Source organism: Parus major, chromosome 1A, assembly GCF_001522545.3.
Source record: "Parus major isolate Abel chromosome 1A, Parus_major1.1, whole genome shotgun sequence".
Taxonomy (NCBI): domain Eukaryota; kingdom Metazoa; phylum Chordata; class Aves; order Passeriformes; family Paridae; genus Parus; species Parus major.
Window position 1 is genome coordinate 10,329,447 of NC_031773.1, and position 14,731 is coordinate 10,344,177.

General features: G+C 41.4%; 1 protein-coding gene across 11 annotated transcripts in view; it reads left to right on the plus strand.

Moving 5' to 3' along the window:
• Positions 1-294: 294 nt before the first annotated feature.
• Positions 295-14,731, plus strand: part of MAGI2 (membrane associated guanylate kinase, WW and PDZ domain containing 2) — a 702,680-nt gene continuing 688,243 nt past the window's right edge. For 5 of the 11 annotated variants that reach the window (XM_015627303.3, XM_015627307.3, XM_015627305.3 and 2 more), the window contains exon 1: positions 474-869. In XM_015627303.3, the coding sequence (XP_015482789.1) occupies positions 569-869 (301 nt within the window). In that variant the 5' untranslated portion in view covers positions 474-568. Of the gene's footprint in view, positions 870-14,731 lie in introns of all 11 variants that reach the window. The other 6 variants (XM_015627313.3, XM_033514718.1, XM_015627312.3 and 3 more) reach the window with 4 other exon arrangements.

Below are 14,731 nucleotides of genomic sequence, written 5' to 3' on the forward strand. Positions count from 1 at the left end.
CTCCCCACAGCGCCCCTTCCCGGCCGGGGCCGCGCTGGGGCCGGGCGGGGGTCGCCGCTCTCTCTCCTGCCCGCCGAGCGCCCTCGCCCCCCCGCCAGGGCCGTTCTCCGCCTTCTGCCGGCCGTGCCAGGCAGCCTCTCTCTCGGCCTTCACTACCGGGTCAGGCGAGGCGGGAGCGGCGAAGCAGCGCCCGCCTCGCTCCGGCTCCGGCACCGACACCCCTCCTCCTCCTCCCCGCGCCGCGGCCGTCCCCTCCCTCCCTCTGCCTCCCTCCCTCCTCCCTCCTCCCTCCTGCCAGTTTCTCTACAACTAGTGCATCCACGCGCAGGCAGGGTCCGGCCGCCGCGGCTGCCATGGATATCAGCTAAAGCCGGGCGGAGCGGGCACAGAGGCGCTCCCCGACCCAGCTCGCAGCCCGCGGGGCCGCCGGCCGGCACAGCCGCGGCCGCTGCCGCCCGCCCCGAGCCTGCCCGGAGAGCGCGGCTGCCCCGGGGAGTGGAGGCAGACAGGGAGGGGGGGAAGAAGCACGGACTGCAGGGAGGGAGTCGGGCAGAGCATCCCCACGGCAATGTCCAAGGGCTTGAAGAAGAAAAGCCACTGGACGAGCAGAGTCCACGAGATCGTGATCGTGAGGAACCCGGAGGGACAGCTGGGCTTCGAGCTGAAGGGGGGCGCCGAGAATGGGCAGTTCCCCTACCTGGGGGAAGTGAAGCCCGGCAAGGTGGCCTATGAGGGCGGCAGCAAGTTGGTGCCGGAGGAACTGCTGCTGGAGGTGAACGAGACCCCCGTGGCCGGGCTCACCATCAGGGATGTGCTGGCCGTGATCAAGCACTGCAAGGACCCCATCCGCCTCAAGTGCGTCAAGCAAGGTAAGGCGGGCACGGGCCCCCCTCTCTGCCCACCCTCTGGGGGCCGGGGCAGGTCTGGGGGAGCAACTTTGTTGCTGCAGTTTGACTTTCCCCCCTCCCCGGCGGAGCCGCCCCCTCCCCGGCGGCGGGGGGAGGATGCGAGCGGCGCTGCGCGGTACCCGCAGCCGGGCGAATTAAATGTGCGTCAGTGACAGCGCTTCGCCATGCCGGAGGGGGCCGCGGCGGCACCCCCTGCAGCCCCGGGCTCAGGGGGACGGGTCCCCGCCCGACCCGACCCGACCCGACCCAGCGGCCCCGGTCCCCGCCGGCCTCCGGCTGCTGCTGCCGCCGGTGCTGCCGGGGGGCCGGAGCGGCGGCCGGGGCCGGGCTTGCCCTTGGCTTCGCCTCGCTCCGAGAGCCTTGGCGTGGGGACAGGGGCTGCAGCCCCGCGCCGGGTCCCTGGTGGCGCCCAGGGTGGCTTTAGCATCTCTTAAGTGTCATTAGCGGAAAAGTCATTCATTTGATCCCTGGTGAAAAGGATCACTAATCCCAGGGAACGACGTGCTCAGAGCAAGTGAGAGGACAGGCAGAAAGAAACTTTTGGGAGAGAACGGTATACTCTTGCCTCGCCTCTGTTTCGCTTATTTATTTTGAAGTACTGTAATAGGTTAATGCGTTTCCAGGAAAGTCAATAGAGAAGAGGCGCCACAGATGCTGTTTACATGTTTGTTTCTGTCCTCTTTAAACTGCGCTGAGTTGAGTTCTCTGCAGCTGAACGCTTGCGAGGAGGTTTCTGTTAGCCCAGCAGCGTTTCTGGAGCACAGGAGCTGCTCGGGGAGCCGAATCTGTAGGTGCTCCTTGGCTATGGGTGGTGCAGCGGCTGTAGGCGTATCACTAAAGTACGCATTCCAGCCGGGCAGTGAGCCCAGCCATTGAAAACTTGGGAATTTCTGCGGTGCGAAGTTTTTAGATACCATGCATCAGAGGCGCTTGTGCTCTGCAACTACAGCCATCAGCCTGTGCTCAGAGGACACAGAGGAGAATCTCTCTGACACTGGGTATAATTTGGCAATTTTACTTCATCTTTGTAATTGATGGTTTATTGTTTAATGTATAATTTGTGATACTTCTGAATGCTTGAAGAGTATGCTAATTATTAGTTTATCCAAACATGGCAGAACCAGTAGAAAGAATCTGATTTCCACTTAGGCCTTCAGAATAAACTTTATTGTATATTCAGTTATCTCCATGAGGTCAAGCCTCTATATACAGATATGATCTCTGACTCTTTTATTAGTCCTTATGGGTAAATTGTGCAATATGCTGTACATCATATCTTCATAGCTGGGCTATGCAGGGAGACACAATAGTTCATGTGATAAGTGAAGATCAAAAATGAGTATAGCGGATTCTGTCTTAGCAGTGTAGTGTCATCTCTGGGCACCCAAATTCCAGGAAAGGTGCTCTGTACTGTCCTCTTTTTATTAATAATTTTAGTGTGAGTTGTCTTACTGTGAGGGGATTCAAAAAGAAGCAGCAGTTGAAGTGTCAAGAAGATAAGGGTAGATTGTAATCCAGTTGTTACTTTTTTTTCCAGAAATGTTATAGATTCTTTACAATTAGGCTAATTTGAGGTTACTTTGAGTTGCTGTGTGAAACATATGTCCTATCTCTTCACTGTTTTTCTAATACTTCTCTTGAAATCAAAGCAACCACCAGTGATTCATTAATGTGTGCATCCTTAATAAATTACCTGTCATACCTGAATTAGGGACATTAGTCAGGCTTTTAGTCTGGGAAATACTGCAAGCTTCTGCATGAGACATAAGGGATAAATTCTGAATTCTACCTAATTCTGTGTGTCTGTACCTGTATCTATACCTCTCTGAGGAGTTTCAGTTCAGTATGTTAACTCACTACGGTTTTAATGCAAGTTCTCAAAGCACTTATGACTGTGTCTTTGGAAATGACAGTTCAGCACAGATTCTTGGAGTGGGAAAGACTTCTTGGCTGGAATGATCTTTCATGTGTTCCAGCATCCTTTACGCCAAAGAGAGAGGCCTTCTGGATACAACTTCCTATTTGAAGGAAAAAAAAAAAAGAGGCCAATGGCTTGTGCATTTTACATTTTACTACCTGACTCCTCCTTCAAGTGTAAGGCAGTGTATCCCTGCGCCCCTCGGTGACAAAGCACAGCAGCCACGTTACAGCAATATTACTATTCCCTAACAGTGCTTTGCAGCATTGTGTAGGAGAGAAAGGGCTGGGCAATAAAATCTTTATATGTTTTTGTAACTTTTGTACTCCTTCTGATTATAAAGCACCTTTAGTGTGCTGGAACAAGGTTAATGACTCCATTATCATTGTTTCCGCATAATTTATCAATGCTATCTCTGTCAATTAGAATAGCATGACCTTGAATGCACCATGTGACTGTAGCTGCTTCTTCAGTGCTGCCTAGGAATGAAGTCAGAGAGAGAAATGTGGAGGTAGGACATGACTATTTATAATGTGATCTTTAAGAGACTGCAAGTATTTCTCTTGTTTGGAAGTTTTGACAATTCAGCAGTGAAAATTCATTTGTAGATGAAATCAGAGAATGGGTAATTCAAAAATTAGCTGTTTTGAAGCATAGAAAAGATACTTTCATGATTTTTTCCTTATGTTTGATTAAACACCTCTCTCCCTGAAATAATTAAATACTTCATCATTTATCACATTACTAGATGAAACACTTATTTTGAAAAGTTGGTTAGAATATTGTTGTTTAGTGTTAGCTAAACATCTTGAGTTATAAAAACCCCAAACATATAATGAAGGAGTTGATGCATATTATGAAGAGGAGTAAACTTCATGAGAAACTGATTTGCAGTTCCATGATATGATTCAACATAAATTCTCCTAGGTATGGCACCTGATAAATAGGGTTTTAATGCAGGGCATTGTGCCTGGTTTTGCATGGGGAGAAAAGACTGTAAGAATTATTACTATTACTATTACTATTACTATTACTATTACTATTACTATTAATTACTATTGCTATTATTATTATTATTATTCTTGTGTATTAATTGTAAGAGTTCACAAAGAAATATTCCTTGGAGAGTATTTCCTGTTTGGTTTTTTTGTTAGTTTTTTTTTGCAAGCCACTTGTGCTACTGTTGATCTCTGGAAACATGGGATGGTCTTGGCCCAAATGAAGTCAAAGGCAAAGCTTTCCTTGACATCAGATAAAGAAGGCAGGGTTTCCTCTGCAAACCCCATGCTCTTTTGAATATATACCCTTCAAATGAGAGAATTGTATACAGCAATTACATTAGTTGGGTGTATTGCAAATGTACATTCTGACCTTCTGCTCTGTTGGGTGAGGATAACAGCCTTGTACTGTTTTTTAAAGAAATACTTCTGAATTTCAAATATGTTTGTTTTTACATGTGGAACAGTTTGGATTAAGTGCTGTCTTCTTCCCACACATGTACAGATGCGTAGTTGTAAAAGTAGCAGTGTGTTAAGGAAAGGCATCTTAATTTGGATAAGTAATCACATGGGGAAGAGTCATACGGGGAGCAATGTTGCCTCCAGTTCCATTCTCTGTTCATCGCTGCTGTCTCAGATCCACAGGAATTCCCACCAGTGGCTGACACAGGTCTGTGCTGTGCACACTCACTCCTTGAAGGGTAGCACAAACAGCCCAGTTGTATAAACCAGGATCTTTATTCTTTGCAGAGAGTTATAAACTTCCACAGATGCCCTCAGCAGAATCCCAATGAGCAGTCTGAAAACATGAATTTCAGAACTCAGGAGCATTGCAACATGTTTTGTCCTGGAGCTCTTTCCTGTTGCATCTCTTTCTCAAGGAAAATGGTTTGGATGTATTAAATAACCAGGTGATCTGACCAACTGAGCAATTTAATTTGTTTTTAGAAGTATTTAGTGGCCTGACTATATTAAATATGAATAAAACTTTTTATGGACACTTTCAATGGCTCATATACTACTCTAAATAGTAAGACTTCAAGCATCAACCCCTTATTCTTTAACTCCTTAAGCAGAAAAGGCATTTAGTACACATAATGTAAGGAGGAACTAAAAAACGGTTTAATTTTTGCAGTCCAATAATTTTCTTAATAGTGAGCGCATGCTAGAATGTTTTGCTGACTATAGATGTACTTGGGCATATTTTCAAGTGCTTTTCCAGTCTGGAAAAGATTTGGACCCTCATTAGGATGGATACAAGAGCAGCTGACTTTGGGCAGAGTGGATCCTCCAATCTTATTCCTGGTGGCTGGGCTGTGGTTGCCGAGCAAAGACTAAAAGGACAGCGTGGTACTGTCCCAACACCCACTGATTTGTGGCTAAGGGGTTTAGTAGCTTTGTGGTGCTTTTTCTTAATGGGTTCATCCATAAGCTTTGCAATTAAGACCTGGTCTAAGTTTTAAAATTTTTTTAAAAGTCTGTGACAAGCCTTTTGACAGAGAAATGCAGGAATGTTGTGATTTTCCTAAGTTTTGCTTGGATGTGTAAACATATTAACTAGTTAAAATGTTAGTATTTTACTACAGACTTTTTCAAACACTTATTTCTATGTATAGTTATGTTTTTAAATTTTTTTCTACTTATTCAAGGTCATAAATAATTCTCTTCTACATTCATTAAGACACTCTGTGCATATAGTTAGTCTTTGGGTGATCTTTTATTCCTGGATATCACTATATACTATGTTCCAAGATGAGAATGTTGGATATGTTGGACATAGTTATCTTCACAAGAAGAACAGTGTTTTGCAACAGAAGGCTGCATGACTTTCCAGAATAAAAAAAAAAATAATAAAAAATAATCACAGGGGTCTTTGAAAAGCCAGACCCAAAGAACCCTGAAAACCTGTGTGGCTGTACGTTTCTCTGTGACTTTTGCATAAGTAGCATTTGAAAATAAACTGTGTTTCAGACCTTCTTCTTTTTCCTAATTTGTGCTCCTTAGGATTTTACTAACTCCTGAAATTAAATTCAGAGTTCTTTTTTTATCATTACTTTATGTTATTCTTATGCTTGTCCATCTTAATTTAAAGACCATTGAAGCTGACTTCTGACTCATGTAGCTTGTGATTTATTCCTCAGCTCCTCCAGAGAGCTTGTGATGTTTCATGTCAGGGACTCTGTTCACCGGCAGTAGAATTATATTCATCAGTCTTTTTCCTTCCCTGAGAATTACAAATGTGCCATTAAAGGATGGGGCCGTGACTTTGTTAGTGCATCATTTCCTTGAAGAAATTAAATAATTGAGAGTGCTCTGCTTAGTTCTGTTTAGTCACATAAGGTAAAGTTAATTTTACAGTAAGACTTGTCCATCTGCTGATGCTGTTGACATCAAAGGAAGGTACTGGTGTGAGGGGGTAGAATTGTGTCTCACTTCCTTTATGCATCCTATAACCTCACCTGCATTAATTCAGCATTTCATGAAAGATATGGATTCTGAGCTTTTGCTTGCAGTGTTCTTGATCTTCTCCTTGCTCTTTATAGATGAGGAGCTCCTTTCATGACATGAAAGATTCTATAAATTATTCATCTACATATTTTGTATACAAGAAGTGGTGTATACATGGAAAAAGTGCCCCTTCAAAAGGGATTTATGAGAGGAGGTGGTCACAACTGTGATTTAGAAAGGGTGATGGAGAGGAAAGTGCTGCATTAGTCGTAGAAGCAGATGTTTCTTGTTCTCGTCTTCCTCATGGTGTTATAAACAAATAAAAAAAATAGATTTTTTAAAATTTATTTGCTGGGGAGGATCAAGGCAAAGCTCAAAGAACATAGTGATATTCCTTGACTGTGTTAATATTCTGGAACTAAATCTTTTGCTTATGTACTTAGGTGTTTATAAGACTATACATGAAAATTTTTACAATGTTTGGGTGTTTTTGAGACTGGTAGGAATTTTCATCTGTAGGTTGAAATTGTGTAAGAATTTTTATAGTACTGCTATACAAGTATTGATACAGTACTACTCTAGAATATTTTTCATTCAAGTTTTGGTGCAAATATATATATATATATATATATATATATATATGATAGTTACAATGAACCTAGTCTCTCTGGTAGCCAAGCAATGCACAGAATGGCACAGGATTCTGCAGTAGGAAATAAAATAAACTTTAGAATAAGATTGAGAAGATGTCTATCCAGGTAGGTGCAGTCTACATCAGAGTTGGAAGATATTGATTTCAGTGGCAAAGTGCCTGTCATTGGGTTTTGTTGCTGAATGCCATTGCAATTCTGGCCTTAACTGAATTTTCTATAACCACAGAGCTATGTGATCCCAACAGTATCTCTTCAGCACATTTAATTTGTTAAAAATCAGCTTTTCTTCAACCTCATAGAAATCTATCCAGTAAGAAGGTGTCACAGTTTTCTGGCCATTTGTTTATCTTTGTAAATGTAGTCTGAAACTACTCAATGAAAAGTGGAATTGTGGGCAGAAGTGAGAGAAAAGAAAGATACTTAAGGGCTTTAACAAAAATTATTTAGCATTCCTAAACTGGACAGAAATCCTTATTGGTAAATGATAATCTCACAAACAGTACTTATGGTTTGAATGTTCCTTTAATGTTAACCTAAAATCTCTCATTTATTCCAACCTGCTATCCACAATTTGGAGACTTCACTCGAAGCTGAGCTGAAAAAAAATGTTGTGTGTATCTGCCATATATTTATCCTTTTCACATTATTCTTGAACTCCTAGTCAGTACCTTCAGATTGCTAGAATCCAGAGAACTTAATCAAAAGGTAGCTTGCTGTCAACACAGCAGTACCAGGTGTCTTCTCATTCATACATACATTATGATTAGTAATATATGAATAATACTGTTTTGCTCTGCTTATCAGCTTCAGATGTTTCTCCTGGGTGTCTTTGATTATTTCCACAGTGTATGAATTTGAGATGAAGGAAAGTAAGACAAGGAACAACATGGAGAAAGTAAAATTGTGTGAAAGTTCCAGGAAAAAAATTTAGAGATTATTAAAGTACATTACTGGTTTTAGAATTTACATATTCTGTCATATTCAAGAGAGTGTATGGCCCTGTACCTCCAGCACAGGAAAAATCAGCACAGGGAACATGTGTTTCGTAGGTCTGTCTCAGTTTCTCAAAACATGTTGAAATCATAGAATCATTTAGTTTGTAAAAGATCTTTAAGATCATTGACTCCAGCTGTTAACCCCACACTTTCAAGTTCACCATTAACCTGAAACTCTTAAGTGCCACATCTCCAGGGTTGGGTGGCTCAACTTCCCTGTGCAGCTTGTTCCAATGTTTGAAAATGCTTTCAGAGAATAAATATTTCCTAATATCCAATCTAAACCTCCCTTGTGCAGCTTGAGGCCATTTCTTCTTGTCCTGTTATTTGTAACTTGTGAGAAAAGGCTGATCCCCACCTAGCTACAACCTCCTTTCAGGCAGCTGTAGAGAGAAATAAGGTCTCCCCTGAGGCTCTTTTTCTCCAGGTTGAACATCGCTCTGCTCCCTCAGGGGCTCCTCACCAGACCCTTCCCTCCCTTGCCCTTCTCTGGACTCGCTCCAGCACCTCAGTGTCTGGTTTGTGGCCCAGAACTGAAAACACAAGATCATTGATAAAGATGTTAAGCAGGCCTGGCCCAAGCACTGATCCCTGAGGAGCCCCACTGGTGGCTGCCCACGGGCAGGATTGAGCTCCATTCCCCCGCTCTCTAGGCCCAGCCACCCCCTCAGTTTTGTGTGCAGCAAACGGTGCACCAGTCCAAACCGTGACCAGCTGGTTTCTCCAGAAGCATTCTGGTGTAAAATAGGCACAATTAACTCATTCCAAAGGAAAAAATAGCATTCCTGCTTCTTCAGATGAAAACATGAGTTCTTGTTAACATGTCCGTGCTTCTGTCCCAAGTTCTGATGAAAGTATGGTGAAACAATGGTGCTGTCTGAGAAGAATATGTGCCTGGAGAAACACATACTTGTGTAGGGTGACTGTCCTATGTGTGTGATGTTCCTACAACAAAAGAGATTTACCAGGCAGTTTTGTTATGGACAATAACAAAAGATACTGCATATTGGGTTCTTTGCTGCTGAGGCAGCACCTCAGCCTCCCTGGCTCTATTTCTGTATCCTTCTTCTCTGGCGCCAGCACAGTTGTGGAATCACAGCCATAAATGCCAAGTAGTGGTAGTGCAGTACCATAAACACTAAGTCATTACTGTGCCTTTCTTTCCAGACCTCTGACCTTTGGAAGCAGGTGCAACAGTTCAGGTATTCAACATCATGTGAAAATGGAATTGAAATACCAAATGTGCATGTGTTTTATGGTTCTCCAACAAGACAAATTGGCTGTCTGCTGCCACGCACTCAGATGAAATAGTGCTTTTCTAGGTACATTTATATTATAATATTTTTGTTACTTTCTTGAGCCATCCCTGGTTCAGGTCAGTGTACTTTGTGGAGGCCCCCATACATTTGTAAACCATGGAGTCCTATCTGCACCAACATTCTTTCTTGCTTGCTCCAAGCCTTTTGTGCTACTGAAGCACCTTCCTGTGTCACTGGAATTCATCTTGAGCCTTTCAGGTAGTGCATCTTTACGGTCTGGCATTAGCACCAACTAGTTTATTCTGCCAGTTAGATGTATCTACCCTCTGTGCTCGAGTTCACTTCAGAAAGCATGCAGAAACTTGTTTTGACACAGAATTCTGGCATTCCATGATTCCAGATCATGCCTGTTCTAATGGGAGAAAGCCTGGTGTAACAATCTCCCATTGTGCCTGGTCTGGGAGATACGTGACATGGCCTTGACAACATATGGTAGTCTCTGTAGCCAGTGATGGCAGTCATTTCATTGAATTATCCAGAATTATTAAACTGTTATCAGAGTTCCCAGATTACTACACTGGGGGACAGGGTTTCTCTTTGACAGTCTGTGTCAGACACTGAGGACAGAATGGATATCACTCACTCTCTGCAGAGTCATAGTGTGTTTGTTTTTAAAAACACTGAAGAAATACTGTGTCCTCATTATGCAGGAAAAAAAAGAAACAAAATCCCTAGAAATAGACTTCATCATTATGAGTAGTGCTCATAGATTCACTATACTTAGCAGAACAATGGAAAACAGTGGTAGAGTATAATGAGGAAAATTTTCTACACTATACTAGCAAGTACATTGTGTAGTTCTGTTAATGTAACAGTATTCCAGAGTATAAATCCCTCCTGCAAACAGGTACAAATTGTCTCTTATTACTTATCTATTTATTGCTTTCTTTGTATCTCATGTTGTCCTTGCATTTCTCAAAAATAAATGTGCAAAATGATTTTTTAAATTGCACATTTTAAAGTTATTTTTGTAATATAAAATAAAAAAAATCTTCCAGATTTGTTCCCATCATGTCAGTAATGAATTAATCTGCATATTTGTGATAAAATATTGCCATTTCATAAAACAACACCTAACCTGTCCTACAGAAGCTGAAAGGAAACAAAATTGGCACATCCATTTCACATGCAAGTTCTTATAACACACACCATTTTTTTTCTACTTGAACTTTGACTGAAAAGTGATGAACAGTCCTATTTGAACCCCCTATGAGTTATACTGAATAGTTTCTATCATGTTACATTCTCACACCTGATTCTTGAACTAGTATGAAATGGAATGGCTGTGTTCATCTTTGTTACTCCCTTACCAAGTCCTTCTTTGTGCTAAATCTGCATTAATAATAAATGTCACATAAGCCTCTCACATGCTTCCAAAATGGTATGTTAGTATAAACAAGTATTAATCCCATTATATTTTAATTCTCTGTCTTTGGTTTGGTTTTTTTTTATAGGAGCAGCAATTTATATTTCAAAGTGTTGCAGAGTCCTGTTGCTAGCTTAAAAAACTAAAAGATCATGCAGGTGCTCCTATCATGGAATTGAAATCCTTGGGAAGTGGGAAAGGGAGCAGCTGCTGAACTCTTGTATCAGGCTGATGGAGAGGCTGAACATTTCTGCAGATTAAGCTATGGAGTGCTTTGCCTAGGTAAAGTGTAATTACCCCCCAGATTCACTGTTCAGCCTCTACACTACTCATTTGGAAAACTCTCCTTGAAGCTCAGCCCCACTGGGATGCTTATTCTGCACTTGATGATGTTAGGTGGTTTGCTCTGACCCCTCTTCATTTTAGTATATATATAGTAATTATATAGTCATTATTTTTACTGGTATTTCTGATTTCTCTTTCCATGTGGGCTTGTTATATCTGCCTGTTGTCTCACGCATAAAATCTGAAAACTCTTGGTGAGAGAAACTGCCTTTTTGTTGTAGCAACTAGCATGGCAATTTCAAGTTGAGAGTCTCTTGTTTCTATGGCAATGTAAGGAAGTATTCACATTAAATTCAGAGTCTAGCATAATGAATTTCTTGGAATTGGTTGCTGGAAATGTTCTGTATCTTTTTAACATAGGATCTGTAACTCAAATTGATCATCATTCAGTCTTGATGATAGAAGATTTAAAGTGGATAAAAGTTTAGCAATATTTTTGGATTTAAGAGAATATAGTAGTTTTTACTAATGTGGAGCTTCTATTACTGATAGTGCTGGTCTGTTGTCTCATATTTTTTCTATTACAGCTACTGCTAGTGAAGCCTATTCAAAAAATCCTTGTTATACTGTGTACAGAGAGTATGTTTCCTGAAGAATTTGGTTTTTCATTTTATCTACTTGATTACAGATGTGGAAGAACATTTCTGCCCTGTAAATGTCTAGAAGAATTACTGGAATTTCTGATAAGCTAATAAAAAAAGCTTTTTCAACACTCCCTCTATTTGGTCATTTGCCTGTAAAAATAGTATAAAAGATTTCAGGGAAAGAATCCATCACAGTACTGGAGGTTTTGTTAAGAAAATAAAGTGAAATCAGATGTTGGGTTTGCTTAACTAAAATTAAAAGCTGGTAATTGAAATATCAATTAAAAGTTCTTCTGGATTCATATTTATGTTAAGCCTGTGACAGTTATGTACTAAAATAGTCCTCAGAACAGATGAACCCATAAAACTTAAATATGCCACTTTTAAATATGTGTGAAATATTGTATGGGTTTGTGTACAGTTAATCTGACTTGCAGAAGTGTAGCAGCTGCTTTGCCTTGATAGGGATTCATGTCTGTGCCTGTGCTTTAAGGGCAGTGAAATTAATGTTTCTGAGTGTAAAAGTCAGAAAAGCTGAAGATTTCATTTTGGTTTTGGTTTTTTGCATATGTGAGAAAGCACTTCTTGCATGTGGCGAGAGCAGTTCCAGTTGTAGAAAAGTAGCAAATCCAAAAAGTATTGTTTTTGGGTCAGTATTAAGAAGATTTCTGGTAAGTAGTAAGCAACTTTCTCACCAATTGCTGTAGGACCAGGTTGCATGAGCTGCAGAATTCCTCCCTCTGTATCTGCACTGCTGGCCAGCTAGTGAGGATGCTGCTGCTGGGAAAGAGATTTACTGGGACATTGAACCAGGAGTCTTCACTTGTATGCCTTTAGACACTAATATTGGCCTTGTTATTAGATTACCTGAATAGCTCCCAGATTCTTAAAATCATTTACAAAAAAACTTATTCAGAGCTCCCAGACAGGGAGTTATTCTTGCTATCTTCAGCTACCTCTGTGAATTTCAGTGTGAGGAGGGAAACTTTCCTCTTTGGACTCTTGACTTAGATAGAGTTCTTAGAAACCATTGGGAAATTACTGAGTTTTACAATCATAATGATTTTTGTCCTCCGTGCTTTCTTTTTATGGTTTTGTTTTTTATTTTTTAATTAAATTTATTTTATTATTAAAGCCTGTCCTTCTTTTTAGGAAGAAAGGATCTTTCTAAATACATCAGGTTTGCCCACAGAACTGGTATTGTATTTCTCCAATATAATTGCTTAGTTTATTCCTTTTATTCTCTAAAAAATTAACTCTTACAACATGAATGTTGTTATTAGCCTATCAAGCCAACTGAAATAAGATCCCATGGTGACAGGTACTAAAAGCTGGCAGTGAAAAACACTTGCTGGCCCAAAGGGTTTATAAAGGCAAATTAGACACAGAGGATAGGTAGGAATTGACAGAACTGCACAGTGGTGAAATGGCTTGCCAAAAGTCTCAGATCAATCAATAACTGAGAGGAGAGCACTGCAATGTAATTTAAAAGTCTATGCAAGCAGTACTACATCCAAGTAAAGGCACACAAACCACACCAAAACCCCTCCTGTTCAATGAGGGTTTCTATTGATTGCTCGAGTAAAACATTTTTGTAGGTATTTATTTTATATTTTACATGACAAATCTCTTGTAAAGCAGAAGCTTTTTTAATAACAAAAAAGCACAATCGTGCAGAGGTATCTGCAGATGAGAGAGTGTGATGGAGTGTTTTCTCCTAATATGAAATGCATTTCAGAAATATATTGGAAGTGGTAAAGTGTAGGAGACCAAAGTTATATACATTTATATATTTTAATGAGCTGTTTATGTTTGTTTGAACTGCTAATTGGACAAGTAGGTACACCAGTCACATTGTATGAGACATTTACTAAAATTCTTTTGGCCTGTAAAGCCCTGTTTGACAAGTAACTAAGTAATTTAGTTTTGTGGGATTTCTTTTAGGGTGTTTATTCCTCTACCCACTCCCTTTGTCTTTTTGTTTTAAAACCTTTTAGAAAAAGGAGAAGTCCTAAAAATGTCACCATAGATAGAGTTTGGTTTGCTGAATGAAACGTACAAAACACTAATTAAGATTCCTGTGGGAGCCTCTAACTTTTCACAGTGGTTGGGGACTTCAGATTGACTTCCCTGGGTGGTGGCTCCTTTCAGAGCCCTGATGTTGCTACCTTTTGAGCCAAACTGGACGGGGTTATTGGCAGAATCTTTGATTTAGCCCAACTTGCCATCCAATCAAATTAATAAGGAATTGTGGAGAAGTGAGCCTATCCTGATGTTAAAGGAGACCTGGTAATCCCAGGCAGAGCTCTGTTGTTGCTGTGTCAGTTGTGGTTACACCAAAGGTTTCCTTTGTGCCTCTGTGCTTCTGTCCCTCTGTGAAGAGCTGTTGGTGCCTCTTTTGCTTTCACCTCCTCTTTGGCGTCAGTTTCTCATTTCTCACTGGAGACACTTTTCTCCCACTCCCCTTGGAGAGGCTGGTGCAAAGAAATGCTGCCTGCTCTGCTGGAGTAGGTTTCACTGTCTGGAGGGTCTCTCTGTTCTCCTTCAGTGCCTGGGGCAGGTGTGGAGTTAAAGCACTGATCAGTGAGAGGTCAGGGTAGGATTTGGCTTTGCACAAGGCTGCTTAGGTCTTGCTGAATCCACCCTTTGTTTTCAGGAGAATGGAGCAGCATAACATTAAGATGGCATCTTGCTGAGGTTCTGCAATCCTTCTTTTAATCCCCTTCTATGTACCACAGTACTTCTAGATCCTTTAAACAGAGCTTGCACAAGCCAATGCAGCACATTCCTGTTTCTTAATTCTGTTGAAGCATTCATGTGTCCTTTTGACATCTGTGCAGTCCTGTTCGATCTGCGGCACCCATTATTATATAGATAGGACTTTGGTCCTGAGGTTGATCATGAGCATACTTGTTTGTTGTCTTGTTTGCATTATTAATTCATCAGGCTTTTACAGGTGCCAGTCATTGGTAGGTCTGAGGACAGAGGAAACCCTGAAAAGCTGATGTTTCCAGCTGGTGAGTGAGGGCAGCTGGTTCACACTGCATGGTGAAACTGCTCAACAATTTGCTGCAGAAAATGTATAATGCTCTGTGTGGCCAGTATCACTAGGGAATAGGTGAGATGGGCTAGACTTTGGGTCAGGCACCAGTCTCTACTCCTGTAAAGCAAAAGTCCAAGCAGTACTTGATGAAATA